Genomic DNA, 20827 nt, shown 5'->3' with positions numbered 1-20827 from the left:
ACTAGAACACAACATTGTTTATAATGCAGCTAAAGTGTGGTTATGATTTGCCGGGTCAAGCAAATGAAGTTTCCAGATTTTTATCCATCAGACTGTGATTAGTGTCACCAAGAAATTCAAATATCTTCATCATATTATCACAGAAGACATGAGAGATGATGATGACGTGTACAGTAGGCAGTGCCGTATGTTATGTGCTCAGGGGAATAGGCTCACTCGTATATTTGGGTCTTGCTTTGATAACGCAAAGATAACCTTGTTTAAGGCTTATCTCACCTATGGACTAACTACAAGAAATGTGGTATGGCTGCAGGTTGCCCATAATGATGCTCTGCGTTTGATTATAAGGAAGCCTAGATGGACGAGAGCAAGTGAGGCTTTTGTAAATGAAAGGGTGAGCACCCTACAAGCTGTCTTAGGAAATAGTATTTATACATTTATTTGTAGGCTGAAAAATTATAAAAATGTGATTGTTTTACATCTAACCAACACCTGTATCAGTGCAATATTTATCCAGACAAAAATGTGGAAACACTGGTATAACAGTCTCTTGATAATTGTCACGGGTTTCTGTTCTTCATGATTATCTGTCTCTTGGGCTTTAATATGTCACATTGTGCCTATTTCAATCAATTTATTTCACTTAATTTGCCTGGATTAAACGGGATCAGTGTAAACATTTAGAAAGTGGAATCAAATCTAATAACACCATATGCGGGTTTCAATTTTTTAATCTGCTTTCACTTTCATCAGTGTAATAAAACTCTTATTTATAATACTTAATCTTCAGTAAGTTTAAAATTGAAACCCACTGTATAAAGCTAAATAAAACACGTGAGAACTATTGCTATTATAATCATGGTATTATAATCAACTATTACTAATAAGGCACCGTGATTTCATCTGAGGTTTGAACACGTCTTGTGCAACTTCGCACAAACTGTCAACGTTTTTACGTCTCTGTCGCGCGATCGCGAGAAGAGCAGGCGGGCTCTTAAACGTGATTGGATGTTACTAAGATACCAGCGAGCATGTTAGCGTTCCCCTTTCCGGTTCATTCGCCGTTCGCAGAAGTTGGTAGTCAGGAGCCACAATGGCGTTTGTAGTCTGTTTCAGATAGGGTTGTGGATGATATAAAATCCACTAACATCGCCCTAAATACAGGCCTGGTTGATTTCCAGAGCCATTAATAATAAACTGGAACATTTACTACACACGAAAATACTATGATTTCTTATCAACATTGAGTTTATAGAGGATAAAACTTACATTAAAAGGAACATGTAAACAGCATCTACCGGGTCAAGTTTTCATTTTGCTGGCGAAGCGAGCGTCTTTAATTCAAGACATTTGCTTGTTTCGAACAGCTAAGAACGTTATTTTGTGGAATAAAAATACTTTTACTTAACTTGGCTCCGGACACGGACAGCTTTCACAAAAGGACTTTTTTCTTTTTTATCAGTCTGCTCGCTAGCTGCCGAGCATTAGCTAGCGGTGCTAGCTACGTTGAGGCGGAGAAGACACCACAATGCTCCAATGTCTGGTTTGGACCTTTTTATCCATTGACCAACTCGGAGCTTAAACGCCGCAGTTCAAGACAACCACTTTGGCATTTTAAACTCTTTTTTTTGGACTAAGTCAGCCGGTGATCTGATGGAATGAGTCGACGCTAAGGAGGACTGGACGTGAGCGGCCTAGAGTGTTTATTTGTGTTTATTCTTGTGTTGTTTCTGATCGGTAACACTTGTTTTTGGGACTTGGAGTAGCTTCCTTTTTTCCTGTTAATGATCTGCCCGGATCACGGAGACCGAGCCACAGTACAGGCACCGACGCCGGCGCGAGGTATGCCTGGGTCGGACCGACACCATGGGACCCAAGAGGAAGACTGATTCTACCAGCGGTGTGTCACACCAGGCCCAAGGCCTGGCTCGTACCTCTGAGGGAGCCATGCCAGGCACAGACGGTAAAGCGTTGTTAAAATCTACTATGTCCTCTAACAAGCGTAAGCGGCATAAATCTAACAAAGTTAATCGGGACTCATTGGCGGAACCAGGATCCGATGATTTTGCCCTCCGTGATAGGGCGCCGCCTGGCGTTAACACGGTGAAGCCTCTGGTGGAGTACGACGACATTAGCTCGGACTCGGACACTTTTTCGGAACCTTCGTCCAACAAGCCTTCTGACAAGGCGGGCGGGGAGCGGTTCGACCCCTCACCGGACTACAAGGGTGACTTTAACCAAGAACCTGACACCAGGGAGAACCGGGGGCGCAGACAGTCCCGGAAAAAAAACAAGGATCTGAATAAAGTTCGAGAATCTGGGAATGGCCAACACGAGTTAAAGAAGAAGAGCAGCAAAGAGCGCGAGAAGAGCAGCACTGCGAAGAGCAAGGAGAAGTACGCTTCGTCAGGCTCGTCTTCCTCCAAACGCCAGCTCCAACCAGAAAGTGACACCAAGCGAGGGGAGTTGATGCTCTCTAATGCACAGACTGCCGCAAGTGTAGGAAGCACCACTTCCTCCACGTCTTCATCCCGCAGCAAGGAGAGCGGTCGCTCAGGGAAGTCCCAGAAAGACCGGCAGCAGAGACGAGAAGGCAGAGGGGAGGAAGGCCGCAGCTCCTCACACCGGAGCCGGACTGACCGGACCCACCGCAAGTCCTCCAAGAGCCACAAGTCAAGCCCAAAGGGCAAGTCCTCAAGTAGGGGGAGCCCTCGCAGAAAGGGCACCAGCTCTGCTCTGTCACCCAGCGAGAGTCCACTGAGCTATGGGCAACAAGGGGACGACAGCTTCTCCAGGCGGAGGATGGCCCAGCAGAGCCCCAGCCCCTACAGGGACACCTACCACCGCGGCAGGCAAAGATCAGACAGCCCCTACGGCACCAGGCACCGGTCCTCCAGCGTAGAGAGGGACAGCAGTCCCTATTCAAGGAGAAGGTCCAACAGCCCTTATGCTACCCGCAGGTCCTCCAGCACCAGCCCGGTGTCTCGGTGAGTATGTGTTGTAATGCATCTTTATGGAATATATATGTATTAGAAAAAACAGTCAGTTGTTATTGCTTTAGTAAATAAATCTGTTGACTTTGTCACCTAAGCAAACCTTCAGCGATGCTCCAAAACAACTACAGTCGATGAACCAGTACCATGTTCTGTGGGGAGGAGTTTGTTTCAATAATCAAAAGTTAATCAAAGTGTAAAACTGGTAATCCTAGTTCCTAAAGGCCAGTTGGAATATCAGCAGGTCAGAGCTGCACAAGAGCCGGAGATCGGCCTTCCAAAAACAGAATTGGTGCATCTCTAAACAAATCAGGGTTGTGGCCTAAAATACATGATGTTTTTGTCTTAATGTTGCAGGCATCAAAACACTTGAGAGTTCAAAACAGATGTGTGTGAAGTTTGTAGTGTGGAGGGAAAAAAATCGAGCACAAATCTTTGATTTTATTTTGCGTTCATGCAATGATCTGGAAACAAGTCTTTATGGTAACGTTGTGCAGCAAGTCGCTTCTGTTATGTTAAAGTCTATCTTTTTTTAGGCTTTTTCCTCCTAATGTCAGTTTTTATGATTTCACTTGATAACATTGCATTTCATTCTCTACAAATGTTTATTCTGGCAGAACCAGCTTGTAAAGATTTTATTTTGGAGGGAAAACAAACTTTGTAAAAAAGCTGAAAACCAGCTGATTAAAGCTGTAGTGACAGTTTAAATTCATGATCTGCAACTTTGCCAGCTTGCTGTGATGTTCTCTATTCAATAACTTGTGATTTTTTTATTTTATTTTGTTTTTAATGAAGTAAACATTTTCAGGCCGCTGTTAATGTGGCGTTTTTCCACTTATTGCATCTGCTTTGTTTTATTCAGACGCTCTGGCCGCTCCAGGAGTCGCTCTCCACCGCACTACGCCTCTCGGCGCTCCTCCTCTCGTTCCCGCAGCAAGAGGCACGCCACCTCTGGTGGAGCGGGAGGCAGCACCCACAGCAGTCGTGCGGCTAGCCGCTCACCTCCCTCCCGCCTACCCCTCAACTCCAGTCTGGGTGCCGAGCTCAGCCGCAGAAAAAAGGAACGTCTGGCTGCCGAAGCAGCGGCGGCGGCTCGTGCCGGCGCCAGTGGCACCGCTTCTCCCCTCCCAACAACAAACAAAGCTACAGCTTCTGCTCCACCGCGGCCCGCTAAAGCCGAACCCCCCCAGATAGAAAAAGACTCACCAGCTAATGTAGAAACTCAGCCTCCATCAGCTCCACAGTTACCCTCTGATGGTCCCAATGCTGAAAATGAAATAACTCAACCTTTACCTTCCTCCTTCCCCACCTCGCCTGCACCACCTCCTCCTGAGCCCTCCCCACCAGTTCCACCATGTCCAGCTAGCCAGGCGCCCCCACCTCCTCCCCAAACAGAAGCAGCCATTCAGCCTCCTTCAAATGCCACGTCCCGGCCTAAATCGCCACCTTCGGTTCCCGTACGCAGTCCTGTTCGCCAGACCCCGCTCCACAAGACCTCCACTCTGCCCCCCCTGCCTTTACCACCTTTACTGCTGGGAGTCACCCAGGACAGGTAAGATGCCCCCCTCACCTGTTCAGCAGCTCATCGATGCCTATGTGTAGGAGACACGATCAGCCAATGGCCGATATGTTCTGCCGATGTTTTTGGAGGTCAATACTAGATGTTATTCACTTTAGCTGAAGCAGTGTTTGAACACAGAATTTGACCAACTGTTAAATCTTAAAGGGACTTTATGGAGTTTTGAATTTTTATGCTCGCAACTGCCCCCTCAGGCCAAAAGCGTACCGGCAGCTTCAATAGTAGGCTCGTGCACGAGGCGCACATGCTGTACATGCACACTCCTTAACAAAAATAACAGCTGAGACAGTCCTGTGTGTGTGTGTGTGTGGCCCGGAGGGCAGAGGACAGGAGAACGTGCAGCTAATTAATTAAATAATTTGGTTCTGTACCTTTCTCTTCAGCACAGCCGACAAAGGTTTATGATGGGTCAGTCCTCCTGCATGCTCAGATCATTCCCTTCCCTTGCCTGAAAAATTGTTCCAAAATGAAAGTTGAACCCACATCTTTTTTATCTGTGAATTCAATGCCGTTCGGCGAGTCTCAAATAAAAATTTGGGCATCTTACTGTAAAAAAATATACCATTAATGCAAAAAAGAAACTCTAAATAAATTATATTTACATCCAGAATCGAACCGGGGTCTTCCCCACAGGAGTCCGCCGACATACTGGGCGAGCTATAGCACCAGTGACGTCTTTTGTATCTGTAATTTTTATATTCCTGATGACAGCTGAATGGTTTTTTTGTTGCTAATTTGCAGGAAATATCTAGAAGAAAGTAGCTAAGGGTCCTCAGAAATGTAGCTAGCTTTGTCACTAGGCGTTAGGAACAGCGACAAAGTCGCTGAGTTGGCACTACTTCTCTCTCTGCTGCTAAAGCTACTGATAGCAAATGCTACGGGCGATGCCTGAGCGTGAAGCATGAAGCAGCCTGCTCGACCCGAGAAGCTCTCTTTTTCTGTGATTTTACAGAAAAACAGGCAATCACAGTAAAAATGCCAGGGCTCATTCTACAGGACCAGGGCATTGCAGGAGAATGTATGAAGAAGACATTTATTATTTCTATACATGTTTTGGCTGTCAAACTTCCATAATGTCCCTTTAAGTTTGGTCACTGCTCGGTGTTAAAGACGGACGTCTAAATAAAGTTATTCAAACAAATCATTAAACTGACCCAGTATAAAATATTTAAAACTGGTAAATTAAAAGAAGTTTTATTAGAAAATTAATTTGAGAGCATTTATTATGCAGATGTTATTCAGGAATGTAAAATGTCATTTAAATTGAGTTCTGCGACTGCACCAGGCTGCCCGGGGATGTGCCTGACTTTAAATCGGCTTTACTAAGACGGTATATCAGCCAGTGCCATTATATAAAAAATGGTAAATATCAGCCTGCCCCTACTTTTGATCACCTGATGATTAAACGCAGGTGTGTTGGAGCAGCAAAATCACTAAAACATGCTGGATAGAGGACCTCTAGGACCTGGATTGGACACCACAAATCTACACCTTCAGCTGGTGAATGTTCTGTTATCCAGGGAAAGATGATCCTAGTAGGTTTGGGAAAAATAAAACTGGGATTATTTGTTCTCCTGAAACTGTTTTCATTGTTTCTTCATTCTATAGGGAGCATGAGTCTCCTCCCTTTCTGGCCGGCTCAGGGGTCCCCGGAAGAATGAAAAAATGAATGCAAGTCAACGAAGCTAAAAGAGCTATTTTCTAATGCGCTCTGCCTCACGCCCCGATTTGCACACATGTTGTATTTAAAAGAAAAGTAACGAAATGTGTTTTGATCACGCCTGTCACGTACTTTGAGATTTATTTGCTTGCAAAAGTTCATAATTAGCATGACTACAAATCAGACATCGGTATGTCGCACCACAGAATCTCCTCTCCCCTAGCGTAGCTGCTACTTACCACATGACCAGATTTATGGTGGTTCTTTCCTCCTGAAGGAAATACTTAAAGTTTGCTGAACTAACCCCCAAATTCCACTACCTCCGCTCCGCTCCGGCACGAACTCCGGAGCAAAATTGGTCCCGTTCTAGTCAATCAGAGCAATTCCACTACTGCGGCCGTGCTCAGGCAGTGCGGCGCCCTCAGTTCCGGCGTCCGACAAAAATAGAATCGATCCTATTTTTGCCGGACGCCGGAGCACCTCCGCAGTAAATGAACAGGAATCACAACTGCCCAACAGGAAAAGGAGCAAGCACAACTTCCGTTTTTCACAATAAATCGATAAACAAAAGGCGTTTTTTGTTTCATATGCACACAACTTTTAACAACTATCAATGGCGGCTGAAGTTTAAATGCACAAAAGTAAGCCATAAATACAGTTTCTACTATCAAAGTAGTCACACTTTGTTGATCCAAACACTGCTGATCTGTCAACACAAATGATGGGCAGATTAAACAGTTCATGCCGATGCTTCTCCCACACAACGGGTGTTTGGATCTAACTTCCACGTTTATTGCTCGGACTGTATCGCAGGATCTCGAAAGTCCCGTGCATGCTTGTTTGCCCACCTCAGGTCTCCGCACCGGAGCTGAGCCGTTGTAGAGCGGGTACCAGTAAAAATTGAGTTCGGAAGCGAGCGGCTGCGGAAGGCGAGGGCGGACCGGAGGTAGTGGAATTTGGGGGTTACAGTTTTCTCCATGTCTGGTTCAACGTCACTTGTAGCGCAATTGTAGTCCTGGACTTTTTTTTCTCACAAAACCTAAAATAGCATTTCTCTCCCATTTGAGAATAAGCGCTTTCTTGGTATCAAAATGTGTCTTTAAAATTCACAGACGTCATATGTGAAACCCATGGCACAAAACAAGCGGGATTAGAAAATGGCGTTTTTAGCCCCGTTGACTTGCGTTCATTTTTTCGTTCTTCCGGGAACCCGTGGTCCGGAAGTAGATGGGCGTGACTTAGCTTTCACTTTGCTAGTAGGGAGCCTATCACATTTTTGACCTGCAGTGAAATCTTCATTAATACAAGCTAGATTATAAAACAACCACCCTCTTCTACCTTTTAAAAGACTTTTAAAATGGTACTTATATTTTTAATAAATTTTTAGTGGTCACTAGTATGAATAATTGACCCGCACTTGTATAGCGCCTTTCAGAGTCAGAGGAAACCCGAAGCACCTGGAGGTACGTCGTATTTGATGGTGAAGCCTGTTTCAGGAACTAGAAGTGAGCCAGGTCAGAGTTGAGCTTCACACAGCAGGATTTGAAGTCCTTTTTCCAGACATTTGGACACCTCTTCTTTGATTGGCTAACAGCAACACGACTCTACCACGGACTCTGTTTGCTCTGCAACATTGATGTTTGATGTTCACAACTAACACAAGCCTAGAGGAGTTCGGATGTGTGGTGGAGTTGCTAATGCTAACGTTTAGCTTATACCAGTCGAGGCGTTCTCTGCTGTTTCCTGGACGCTAAACCAACCACAGCCTTCTCAGTTGCAAGCCAAGATGGGTGACTCCATGAATGTTAAGTGACAGGGTGACGTAGATCTGTCAGGATTTTCTAATCCTAGAGTTTCACCGTCTGTTTTCTATCAGAAGCTAATGCAGGAGATAGGTGTCTGCCTTATGAACCAGAATAACAAAGACCCTGACAATCCCCTGGAGGGAAACCGTGGAGGATTGTTTTTCAATTTAAAATTTGTAAACAAAACTCTTACTGTTATTTATTTGAAAAAGCATCTCGAGATATTCCCACATCTTTATGGAAGTGAATAATTTCCAGCTCCCCTGTTTTTTACCGACACCGATTATTTTCTTTGAACGGGTCGACTCTTATATAAAATGATTTTTGTCCTGTTAGTCCAAAGAAGTCCACCCCTCCTCAGAGGACGTCGAGGAAAGAGAAAGAGGTTCGCAACCGACCTTCCGTCATCGACCTCCCTCTACCGCCCACTTTGCTTGGTGTTGACTCTTCGCCTCCACAGTCGCCCGTCCGGCAACTGCCCCCGTTGCCCCAAACAGTTCTTAAGAAGAGACCAAAGTCAGTTGCTTTTTTGACTCAGCTCAAATCAGTTTCTTGACTTTTGTCCCAAATCAGACATAACTTTTATGTGGTTTCCAGGATTTGTTGCCCACGATACGGTGAGCGCAAACATGACCTGAGTGACTGGGGCAAACGCTGTGTAGATAAGTTTGACATAATTGGCATCATAGGAGAAGGCACCTATGGCCAGGTGTACAAGGCCAAGGACAAAGACACAGGTAAATATCAGTCCCAAATACCGCTAAAGTAAATGATCCGATGATCACTTTGGTTCTAAATTTCCGGTGTGTTCTCCATCTTTGTTAGGTGAACTTGTTGCTTTGAAGAAAGTGCGATTAGACAATGAGAAGGAGGGTTTCCCCATCACAGCCATCAGAGAGATCAAGATCCTACGGCAGCTGAAACACCGCAGCGTCGTCAACATGAAGGAAATCGTCACGGACAAGCAGGATGCTCTCGACTTCAAAAAGGATAAAGGTAACGCAATTAAAGTTTTATCTTTGTTTGTGTACAAAACAAACATTAACCCAGACATTAAACCACCTGAACAAACCTAAAGCCTGGCGTACACTGAGACTTCTTCACTTTTTGAGCTCGCGCGAGAATCTACAAGATCAGGGCGAGTTTTGCGCTGAGCGTGTCCTACACAGGAGGTTACGAGAGGTGTTTAACTTCACGTGACCAGCTACCGATCAGCAATCGTAAGCTCGCACGGATTTCTGGCGTGTTTGATGTTTAGCTCGTCCCTCGTGAGGGTATCGCACTGTTGGGTGGCGCTGCGACTCAAAAAGCACCAGAACCGCTCGCGGCGCATGCGCAAACATGCGTCAACTCGGCTCGCCAGCTATTTCCTAACATACATTGCTCGTTTTTAATTCTACACTTTTTACGCACACAATGACAAGGATAGTCAAGAACGCATGTTTATTTTTTCCGGAACTGCGCTGCTCTGGGTGGCTGCATGTTGGAGTAGCTCTGTTGACTGTATGTAAGTTTAGCCTTTTCTTGGGCATTTTTTCTTCTAGTTTCTCAAGAAAAACAGTATTTTTTGGACACTTTACTTTTCTGTTTCTGGTGCTGTGAAGCTTGGAGGATTTTTGCTGCTATTTTTTTAAGCTTTTTTCACTTTTTGAGCATTTGTTATGATGCGTAACCATGGCAACAAGCTGGTTTACAATCGGGAGCAGCTGATTAACAGTGGAAAGGCTGAAATAATACCTCAACTGAAGCCACAAATCCCAAATGAGCTAAAACACAAGAAGCGTGGATGCAGAGCGGGAGCAAAACGGAGACAGAGAAAGAGGAAATTCAAACCATCTCTTCCATCGATCATAATGGGCAATGTGAGATCACTGGCCAACAAGATGGAGGAACTCCAAGCCCTTTCAAGGACTCAGCCAGAATTTCGCCAGTTTCGGAACCACCTGAGGAGAGAATGCAAAGAAGGATTCTCCAGAGAATCAAGAAAATGATGGACAACCCTGAGCATTCTCTTCACAAGACTGTCCGACAACGGAAGAGTGTCTTCAGTCAGAGGCTTCTTCAGTTTGGCTGCAACACTGACCGCTACTGGAGATCCTTCCTGCCAACAGCCATTGCAATATACAACAACTCTTTGATGACTTGATTAATATTATTATTATTCTGAGCTACTACAGCAATCAGTTTCCCTCTGGGATTAATAAAGTATTTTTGAATGTAAATGAATGTTTGCTGTGTTTCAAATGAAATGGATCACAAAATATTAATTTACTTTCCTTTTTTTTTTTGTCTTCCTCATCCAACCTCCATAAATCCCTGTGTGTCCTCCTACAGCAATCCTGAAGGACAACAAACATCAGTAATAACACATTAAAAGTTCGGCATGTTGTGTAAAAACTGATATTTTTAGCATATTTTCAGGTCTGACGTGTTGCTACTAGACGTACAGTGTGAGCACACGACTCGTGAGATTTGCTCTGCGAGGATGTCGTACAGTTTGAGCTGTAGCTGAGTCCTATGAGTGAAAAAGTCAGTGTCCGCCCGGCTTAAGAGTGAATGCTCGATTTTTCTCGTTTACAAGCCTTTCTTTTATGAAAAACACAGTTTTTCTTCATTTGTTTCAAACTACATCTTCACTTGAAAGATCTATAAACTACCGATGTATAGCTCTGATTTATTCATTAAAGCACTGATTTAATCAAACTCATAGTTGCTTAATACATTGCTGCATCATAGTGATATGGCAGCTGATAATCACCTTCCTTTCTATGTGAAATAATCACAAAATGGTCTGTCCCATCCGTGTTGGAATGAAGCTTACATTTGCCTCTTTTAGAAAACAACGCTGCCAATTAGCTCCCAACGCCGAGCCGGCATCTGGGAGCTTTAGGTTCAGACCGTGGCGGTGATGTGGCACAATCATGTCATTTTTACATAAGCTTATGCAATAGCGGTGTAAGGAGGTACGGGTTCGGTCTCGGCACTGCTGCGGACTTCTGTTTTACTTGGACATAACTTGCTTTTTATTGTTTTTATTGTGATCGTGATCATTAAGTTTTTTTCACAAGCCGCTCCTAAAGGTGTCTGTCCTACACAGTCCCCGTGCAGTCTCTAGTGATCTGAGCTCCAGCTCGAACAGAGAAAAGCTCCTGGAGTTCAGCGTCGCTTCAGTTGATCATCTCGGCTGATTCTGTTTACAAAAGCGAAACTTACTGCCCGTCTTTACTTTCATTTTCAATATTGTAAATAATGCAGTCGCGGCCAGAGCACAGCAGTAATTCCCCACATGGTCATGACACCACCCTCTGTTGTGCTAAGACATAATATGCATTCACAAGGCTGGCATTGTGCCAATATTACTGCCCAGCATGTCGGCGCGAATTAGGGCTGGGGGTAAACGATTATTTTTAAAACGATTATTCTGACGATTATTTTATCGAATAGTCGACTATTCTAATGACTATTTATACAATTAATCTAATGATTATTTTTCTATTGCACAGTTAATAAAAACCAAAAAATCTCTAATAAATTCCTCCAAAAAATTGATTAATTGTTACTGTAAGAGAATAAACACTACAGGCCTCCCATTTTGTATAACACTGCTTTTATTGTGTTGGTTGGTTATGTTCTGGTGACGTGTAGAACTTGGGAGTGCAGGCTGCTGCCTGAGAGGTGGTTGGAGACGGAGTGTCTCCATACTGCTTCGTCTTGGTCACTTATGTGCGTGAGGCGAGTGGTGTTACGACTCTTCCTGGGGAGTTTGGCTCGTGTGCAAAAAGGAAGGGACAATAATGTGGGATTTAAAAGTTAAAATGATGATCAGGTTTATTTACAACTACAAAAAACCAAATCTTTCCATCCACAGGTTGGGAGTAATAAAACTAATTCTGCCTGTGGGGAATTAAAACAAAAGTACAGATAACTAGGGATGTCCCACTGTGCAAAGATTACAGGGTTTTGGACCAAAATAAGAATCTCCAAAGTTCCAAACTCTAAACTGGGCGGTTAAACCAACCTCAAGGTGATATTTTAAACTAAACCGAAAACCCAAAACACTCTAAATGTAACAAAAGGGAGATTTTATTACATTTAGACATTTATTAATTTGTACCACAAATTATTATTTTTTATATGTGTTCAACATGTTTAAATATCGCTTGTTTAATTAACCAACATTTCTAGTGTACAGCGCCTTGTTTGGTTGTAATGCCTTGTGAATGCGCTTTATAAATAAAATTGGATTGGATTGGATTGAAAAAAGATGAACTCTAAACCAAAACGTAACAGCTTATCCAAACGCAAGAAGCTGTTAGCGAAAATGCTAACAGTAGCTTTACCAACGTTAAGTTGCCAAGTTTAAATAAACCAAAAACACCCAGCAGCAAACAGACCAGCTCGGAGGAGAGACTGCTACCACCAAAACAGCTCTCCTAATGTCTGAAAGAAGCTCCTTTATGAAGGGAGAAACGCTCCCGGTGATGTTCTACATCTGCAATAGAGACGGAGCAGCGCATTTGACCCCGGAAGTTGTTGTCCGTTGCCGGGAAACGAAGGCGGGCAAAACAGGAAAGGAACCTAGTAGCGGATGGACTTTGTTCCGGGTCTTCGGTATTTGGCTGAGATGTTAGTGAAGGCGGAGAAGAGGGCGAACTAGAGGAAAAACAGGCAGATTCCACCTCTATTTACAAACTCCTGGGGATGCAACAAGTGGGTGCGGTGCGTCGACTTCCGGATCTGACGTCGACGAATTTTTACAATCGAGCCGTCGACGTCATCGAAGCTTCGCTACAGCCCTAGCGCGAATGCTGCAAAATTCCTGCAAAGCCATGCCACAATGGTACATTCATAAGACACACTGTGGCGGCAGTATTATGCTAATTAGCCGGCATGGTGTGTCTTCTAAGGTTGCCGGTTTTTATCCCGGCTCCGCCCAGAGAATGCTGCTGTTGTGTCCTTGGGCAAGACACCTAACCTGCTTTGCCTGCCGGTGGTGGTCAGAGGGACTGGTGGCACCTGTGCATGGCAGGCCTCACCTCTGTCAGTGCGCCCCAGTGCAGCTGTGGCTACATCATAGCTCATCATCACCAGTGTGTGAATGTGTGTGTGAGTGACTGATTTTGTTGTGAAGAGCCTTGGGGGGTTGTAGAACCCTAAGTAGGTGCTATACATATACAGGCCAGTCACCATAAGAAATGTTGCCAGCTCTTCATCTGTTCTTGTGTCCTTCCCCTGTTGAGAAGCGGTTCTAAGTTTAGTCCGTGGGCTTTCCTTTACTTGTGTCAGTCTTTAAGTAGAAGCAGGGAGTCGTGGAATCACTATGGCAGTAGCTACTCTGTGATTCACAGTTTTTTAACAGCTCACGCGCCGCTCAGTCTCGGTACTTCCACAAATGGAGGCGTGCCACTGTGTGATTGACATCTATGTGTATGTGAATGTCTAACGCTGTTGGCCAGTGCTCAGTGGCGGTAATGTCAGATTGCACGGGGCTCTGTGGGACGGTGGTCGAGCTCAGCAAAGATGGTGAGTTTGACCGAAACTTCCTTCTTATGTGCTGAAGTAGCGGTTCTCTTTCTTAACATTCGTTTCGATGTCTCACTATGGGATACGCCCCTCCGCGGATTCCTCAGAAGCACTTATCTCAATACGCCAATCCTGATTGGCCAGTGACCGTGACGTACGCGTCCCCCTGCTACTATAAGTAGCAAGCGTCCCCACGCACGCACTATTCAGTCACCTTTTCTCGCTTCGGTGGTCGCTTATCTCTGAGGTAAGTTAGCTCAACTGTTCACAGACGGAGCCTTCTAATATTCTCTCCGTCGCCGAACGTTAACTAACCGTCCTTCTGTCCTGACCTTCACCCTAGGCTCGGGGCATAACGAGCAGCTTCACACTCCAGTGCATCTGTTCGTTCTATGCTAACACACCAGTTAGCCAACATGGAAGCCGCTCCTCCCACCAGAGGAGTCGACGGCGCAGGAGCTCGCCTCTGTACCTGTGGGAACAAAATCTCAAGCAAAGACCCGCACAGGGTCTGCTCGAGCTGCCTCGGGCTGGAACACGCCCAGCTGGCATTGGAAGTCCCCAGATCATGTGAGAGCTGCGCTTGCTTCACCCTAAAGAGCCCTCGCCGGCGGCTAGCGCGCCAAGCTAGCCTGTCGGGGAAGGACCCTTGCCTGCCGGTCCCTGGGCCACCGCCTGGGGACGCCAGCGAACATGTCCTCCCGGAGCCGGAACCGTGTGCCGAACTCAGCTGGGGCTCACAGCTCGAACTGGCCGGTCCGAGCCACCCCGCCGAGGACTTGTTGGAGTTGGACTACGGAGACGACGAGGACACCTCAGAACTCCTCATTTCAGAGGAGGACGAGGAGGATGACGTCTTTCTCCCCATCGCTCAGGCCTCCATGCCTAGCTTTCCGTCCTCTCCCAGGGATGGAGCGGCTTCTCCGGTCGCCCACCTGGACATGCAGTCAGTCTGCCGACGCGCTGCGACCAGGCTCAATATCCCTTGGCCCACCGTGGTCACTGAGGCTGTCAGATCCCGCTATGAGGGAAAGAAGCTGCCTCAGGCCACGAGGGCGGCAAAGCCCCTCCTTCCCGGAGCTACTCCAAGAAGTGAGGTCCTCCTGGGACAAACACCCGTTCAGCTCCAGGTCTCCTGTCCAAGGAGCCTCCTCGCTGGACTTCGAAGGGATGGAGAAGGCTGGCATGCTTCGCATGCCGCCGATGGAACCGCTGGTTGCAGCCCACCTGCACCCACGGCTCTCGGCGACTTCCTCCAGGCCTCCCGCTCTCCCTGCGAAGGCGGACCGCTTCCAGTCGGCGCTGAACGAGAGGGCGTACAAGGCTGCTGCCATCTCGGTCCGAGCTTTGAATGTCTCCTCCATGCTCTCGGCGTACCAAGCCGAGCTCTGTGAGGACATGAATACGAAGCCGGACCCGGAGGTGTGGGAGGAAATCACCGTACTGACCGACATCTGCCTGCGTGTGCAGCGCTGCGCGGTCCATGCTACAGCTAAAGCTATGGGCATGATGGTGCTTCAAGAACGTGCACGATGGCTGAACCTCACCAACCTCTCTGAGAGAGAGAAGGAGGACATTTTGGACATGCCAATCGTGCCTGAAGGCATTTTTGGCTCTGCCCTGGCATCAATGCAGCAACGGTGTGCGGCCAAAAAGAAAGAGGATGAAGCCCTTCATGTCTGCCTTCCTCGTAAACCCTCACCGGCGCTGCCGGCTCGGCCGAACCTGCCTCAGGCAGCTGCCCGAGCCCAGCCTCAGTTCCGGATCCCAAAGCGCCCGAAGCCTCAAACTGTCCAACCAGCTCCTTCGGGCTCAGAGCCTCGACCAGTTTGGCCTCAGGGATCTGGCAACCAAGCTGCTCCGCCGCCGGGACAATCCACCAGACACGGCGGTTAGCAGGTGAGGAGGAAGAAGTGGGCAGCCTGTCGGAGTTCTTCCCTCCCGACGCTGCAGCTGGCGGTTCCCTGTTCGCCAGCTCCTCCTGTTTGATGTTGCCATGGTGCCTTCTCCCCCCCTCACGGAACCCCTCCGGCAGAGTCCCCGAGCGGTTCAGGGTGGGGCCAGGACGTGCAGCCGGCACCGCCGGGTCACAACACACGTCACAAGCACTCACATTGTTTTTCACAAACATGTCACGCTCAAGGAGCATTAAAAGGTTCGCTGTCGCATCCAGACAAGATGTCAAGGGCGCAGCAAAAATCAATAAAAATGTCACCCATGAGCGGTTCCAGGCGGGGGCGGCGCCACGGGGCGTCCCCGTAAGCCTGGGCCGTCAAAGCACAAAGCCCCCGCGCATGCGCAGTGGCTGCCACGAGCACCGCTGCCCCACAACCTCTGGAGGGAGCTGGTGCTCCGTGTGTCACGGCTGTGTCACCGCTCTCCACTCACATGGAGGAATGGACAGCGGTTTCTGCTTCACGTTGGGTGCTGAGAACTATTTCGAGGGGTTACAGGCTCCAATTCGCTTCTGTTCCTCCTCGATTCTCCGGCGTAGTGTTCTCCCACGCCCAGGGGTCGTCATCTCACATCTTTCAGGGAGAAATCTCCTCCCTGCTGGAGAAGGGAGCGATATGCATTGTGCCTCCCGATCGGTCTCAGAGCGGTTTCTACTCCAGGTACTTCCTGGTCCCAAAGCGGGGAGGGACCGGGATTCGCCCGATCCTGGATCTGAGGGCCCTGAACCGATGCCTCAGAAAGTACAGATTCAAAATGCTCACGCTCTCATCCCTTTTGCGTCTGATTCACCAGAGCAACTGGTTCACCTCAATCGACCTGAGGGACGCATACTTTCATATTCCCGTGTACCCTCCACACAGGAAATTTCTGAGGTTTGCCTTTCAGGGAGTGTGTTACGAATACACCGTGCTCCCATTCGGCCTCTCGCTGAGCCCGAGGGTGTTTGTCAGGTGTACGGAGGCGGCGATCGCCCCTCTGAGAGGGAGGGGCATTCGGCTGGCCACGTATTTAGACGACTGGCTCCTGCTGGCACGGTCCAGAGAGGAGACAGCGTCAAACACGCTGGTTGTGATCCCTCACTTGTGTGGTCTGGGTTTCAGAATAAACTGGCAGAAAAGCGCTTTACTCCCCTCCCAGAAAATAACCTTTCTAGGTCTGAATCTGGACTCGGGCGTTCACGGCCCGTCTCTCGGCACCGCGCGTGAACGCGCTCTCGTTCTGCCTGGCGCGCTTCCGCCTACACAGTTCGGTGCGGTTTGCGTTATGCCTCAGGCTTTTGGGTCTCATGGCGTCTGCTATTTCAGTGGTACCACTCGGCCGTCTACACATGAGAGATTCTCAACGCTGGGTGGCTTCTCTGGGTCTCTCTCCAGTGGCCACAGAGCGCGCAGGGTGACGGTCTCTGCAGCGTGCGTCGCGGCGCTCCGCTGTTGGCGTCACCCCTCCCTCTTGGCACAGGGGGTGCCTTTGGGGTTGGTTCTCATGAGGAAAGTGGTCACGACAGATGCGAGCCTGTCAGGTTGGGGGGGGGGGGGGGGGGCTCCTGGAGGGTCGCTCTGTCAGGGGTGTGTGGAGCAGAGAGCTCTGGGGGACACACATAAATTATCTGGAACTCCTCGCGGTCTTTCTAGCCCTGAGGCGCTTCCTGCCTTTTCTCTCCGGCCATCATGTCCTAGTGAGAGCAGACAACACCATGACTGTGGCTTATATAAACCACCAGGGGGGGCTGCGCTCCATGTGGTTACACACGCTGGCACGCAGACTGATCCTATGGTGCAGCAGGCATCTCCTCTCAATCAGAGCCACCCATGTCCCGGGTGTTCTGAATCGGGGGGCGTATCTGTTGTCCAGGGGGACACCCCTGTACGGGGATTGGAGCCTGCATCCAGCAGTGTTGGAACAGATTTGGATCCGGTTCGGCACAGCCGTAGTGGATCTTTTTGCCTCCAAGGAGAATGCTCACTGTCCTCTGCGCGACCGAGACGCTCCACTCGGCGTGGACGCGCTGGCGCACGACTGGCCACGGGGACTGCTTTACGCTTTTCCCCCAGTGGCCCTGATACCACCCACCTTGCTGAGGGTACGAACCCAGCTCCACACTCTCATTCTGGTGCCCCCATACTGGTCAGCCATGCATTGGGTGTGGACATTTTCCAGCTCCTGGAGGGCCAACCTTGGAAACTTCCGCTTCGCAGGGACCTGGTGTCCCAAGCGGGAGGCTCGATCTTCCACCCTCATCCAGAACGGCTGGCCCTGTGGGCCTGGCCCCTGAGGGGTGCGGGCTAGTGTCAGCAGAGCTGCCCCAGGCAGTCATTCGAACCATTCAGAATGCTAGGGCCCCCTCCACTAGGTCCCTATATGACTGTAAATGGAGGGTGTTTGAAGCCTGGTGTCAGGGCAGGGAGGTCTCACCCTTCCAATGCCCAGTGAACGTCATTCTGTCTTTCCTGCAAGACTTGTTGGATGGGAAGAAGGCTTTCTCCACCATTAAAGTGTACCTAGCAGCCATTTCTGCCCGACACTTGGGTTTTGGGAAGAAACTGGCAGGTCAACACCCCCTGGTGTGTAGCTTCATGAGGGGCGCGCGCAGGCTTCTCCCTGTGTCTCGACCCCTGGTGCCCTCATGGGATCTGTCCTTGGTGCTGTCGGCCCTCTCCGGGCCTCCATTTGAACCTATGGACAGCCTGGACCTTAAGATCCTGTCTCTTAAGGTGGTGCTACTCCTGGCTTTGGTATCTGCAAAGCGAGTTAGTGACTTACAGGCTCTCTCTGTGCACCCATCCTGCACCCAGTTTGCACCCGGTGACATGAAGGTGTCCCTGAAGCCCAACCCTGCCTTTGTGCCTAAGGTGGTGGGCTCCTTTTCTCCTATTATCCTCACAGCTTTCTACCCGCCACCCTTCTCCTCTCCTGAGGAGGAGCGGTGGCACAAGCTGTGTCCGATTCGCACGCTCAAGGAGTATGTGAATCGGACGGAGAACCTTCGCAGGGGGGACCAGCTTTTTGTGTCATGGGGTGGGCCTCGTAAGGGGAAACCCGTCACAAAGCAGAGGCTTTCCCACTGGATTGTGGAGGCTATTTCTATGGCTTACTCCTGTCAGGGCATTCAGGCTCCTGTTGGGCTCAGGGCCCATTCTACTAGGGGCCTGTCTGCTTCTTGGGCCCTTTTTCGGGGGCTGTCAATCCAGGAGATTTGTGCTGCAGCAAGTTGGGCTTCTCCACTTGCATTTGCACGCTTCTATAAGCTTGATGTTTCGGTCCCTGCAATGACTCACACGATTCTGAGTGTGGGGTCTTTGGCGGGCCAAGACGTATCCCTGTAGGTTGGTGATCGCTGGATAAACTGTCTGGCAATACGGGAGTCTCCATATCCCATAGTGAAACATCGAAACGAATGTTAAGAAAGAGAACTTTAGGTTACTGTCGTAACCCCGGTTCTCTGAGTAACATGAGTGAGATGTCTCACCAGACAACCCTTCTTGCTGGGCGAAGCGAGAAGAGGTGTTTATCTTGAATAGTGCGTGCGTTGGGACGCTTGCTACTTATAGTAGCAGGGGGACGCGTACGTCACGGTCACTGGCCAATCAGGATTGGCGTATTGAGATAAGTGCTTCTGAGGAATCCGCGGAGGGGCGTATCCCATAGTGAGACATCTCACTCATGTTACTCAGAGAACCGGGGTTACGACAGTAACCTAAAGTTTTCTCCTCTTGTTCATTTTCTTTTTCACACAGCTAAAATCAATAGCTGCACAAGATCATTAATATATTATTGCAAACCGTAGATAAAGTATTAAAATACACCAACTGTCTCCATTTTCTGCCATTACTGAAAAGGTAGACCACAGTACAGGTACCACCATCATGTTGTCTTTTGAACCGGACTCTGAGCGCTCAGGCTTTGATCTAGCTGAGTTTATTTGCGAAGCACCTGTTGACGGCAAAAGTCCTCTCAGCAAGCTCTACAGAAACCCCAACTGTCCAAATCACATCAGATCCAGATTTAAGCTGAATGACTTTAAACTCTATTCAAGTCTAATAATAGCTTCAGTAAACCATTAAACACCAACTAGTCAACTGTCTGTTTAAGAGAAACCAGAAGATTGTATTTAAATTTCCACGACGTCCTTCCCCATCGTGAGTGAGATCGGGTTGGTCTGAGAGGGCAGGAGGGAGACACGTTTCCTCCTGAAACTTACGTTTGGTTTATTTATTTTTTTTATGTGTGAAACTTTTCCTCCCCCTAGCTTTCTGATTACTGGGATCTCATAGATGCATATAAAAAAAACCAAGCTGTGTTTTTGAATACATACATTTTCCTTTATTGACTTCCTTTACTTTGAAATATTACATTTAATTGTAATGATTCTTTTGCTGATAAAAACACGGTGATTGTGTAGGACCCCTAACCCTTCCATAAGCACATCAGGGCAGCTTCACCACTCACCAGTGGAAGAAGGCAGAAGCGTCCCATCCACTGAAATCTCTGCCTTGTGCTCTACTTTTACGAGCTCCAGCTCACGCTGAGCAGCGCAACAAACATTTTAAGACTTCAATAGCCAACCTACTGTACTCGTCTCTACCTTAAAGGTGCAATATAGAAGAGCAAAGTACGAATAACGTCCTGTGGTCACATTAGCTTACTGCAATCAGTTTCCCGCCCCTGTTCCATAGGTTTCATGGCTGTTGCCAGTTAGGGATCAACACCAGAAGATTGCAGATAACAAGCAAAGACCAGTCGTACACAAAAAGTACATACATGTATAAATACATTGTCCTATCTAGTGCTAGCACTCGGGTGTTTTACAGCAGGGAGCACTTGCTACACTTATGATGATGATATTTATCAGCCATTGGAGGAAATGCAGTTGTTTGCGGTCGTTGTTAGCTTGCTGTTATAGTTCTGAACGTCTCGTTAAAGGAAGTAAAATGCCCCGATTGACTCAGTTTTCACTGCACACGCGTTCTCTGTAGGACTTTTACAGATTGCTTCTTTACGTATATTTGCAGGAGTGAATTTTCTGATCTGAAAAGGTTCAGGTTTGTGTTTCTAAACTTTAATGCTTTCCTTTTGTGTTAGGTGCTTTTTATTTAGTTTTTGAGTACATGGACCATGACCTGATGGGCCTTCTGGAGTCGGGCCTGGTCCAGTTCTCCCATGAGCACATCCGCAGCTTCATGCGTCAGCTGATGGAGGGCTTGGACTACTGCCATAAGAACAACTTCCTGCACAGGGACATCAAATGCTCCAACATCCTTCTGAACAACAGGTAGGAAACCGACAGCTGACATCTTTAGAAAAGCACCAAAAG

The 20827-nt window shown here is 47.9% G+C and overlaps 1 protein-coding gene across 1 annotated transcript in view; it reads left to right on the top strand.

The window, feature by feature from the left end:
* The first annotated feature begins 1566 nt into the window (after positions 1–1566).
* Positions 1567–20827, top strand: part of cdk12 (cyclin dependent kinase 12) — a 29239-nt gene continuing 9978 nt past the window's right edge. Inside the window, 7 exon segments of the mRNA XM_015948899.3 lie at positions 1567–1874; positions 1876–2987; positions 3856–4545; positions 8374–8553; positions 8635–8774; positions 8863–9033; positions 20596–20785. Of these exon segments, the coding sequence (XP_015804385.3) occupies positions 1785–1874; positions 1876–2987; positions 3856–4545; positions 8374–8553; positions 8635–8774; positions 8863–9033; positions 20596–20785 (2573 nt within the window). The 5' untranslated portion in view covers positions 1567–1784.

Source organism: Nothobranchius furzeri, chromosome 5, assembly GCF_043380555.1.
Source record: "Nothobranchius furzeri strain GRZ-AD chromosome 5, NfurGRZ-RIMD1, whole genome shotgun sequence".
Classification (NCBI taxonomy): Eukaryota; Metazoa; Chordata; class Actinopteri; order Cyprinodontiformes; family Nothobranchiidae; genus Nothobranchius; species Nothobranchius furzeri.
This window is presented reverse-complemented; position numbering and strand designations above follow the sequence as displayed.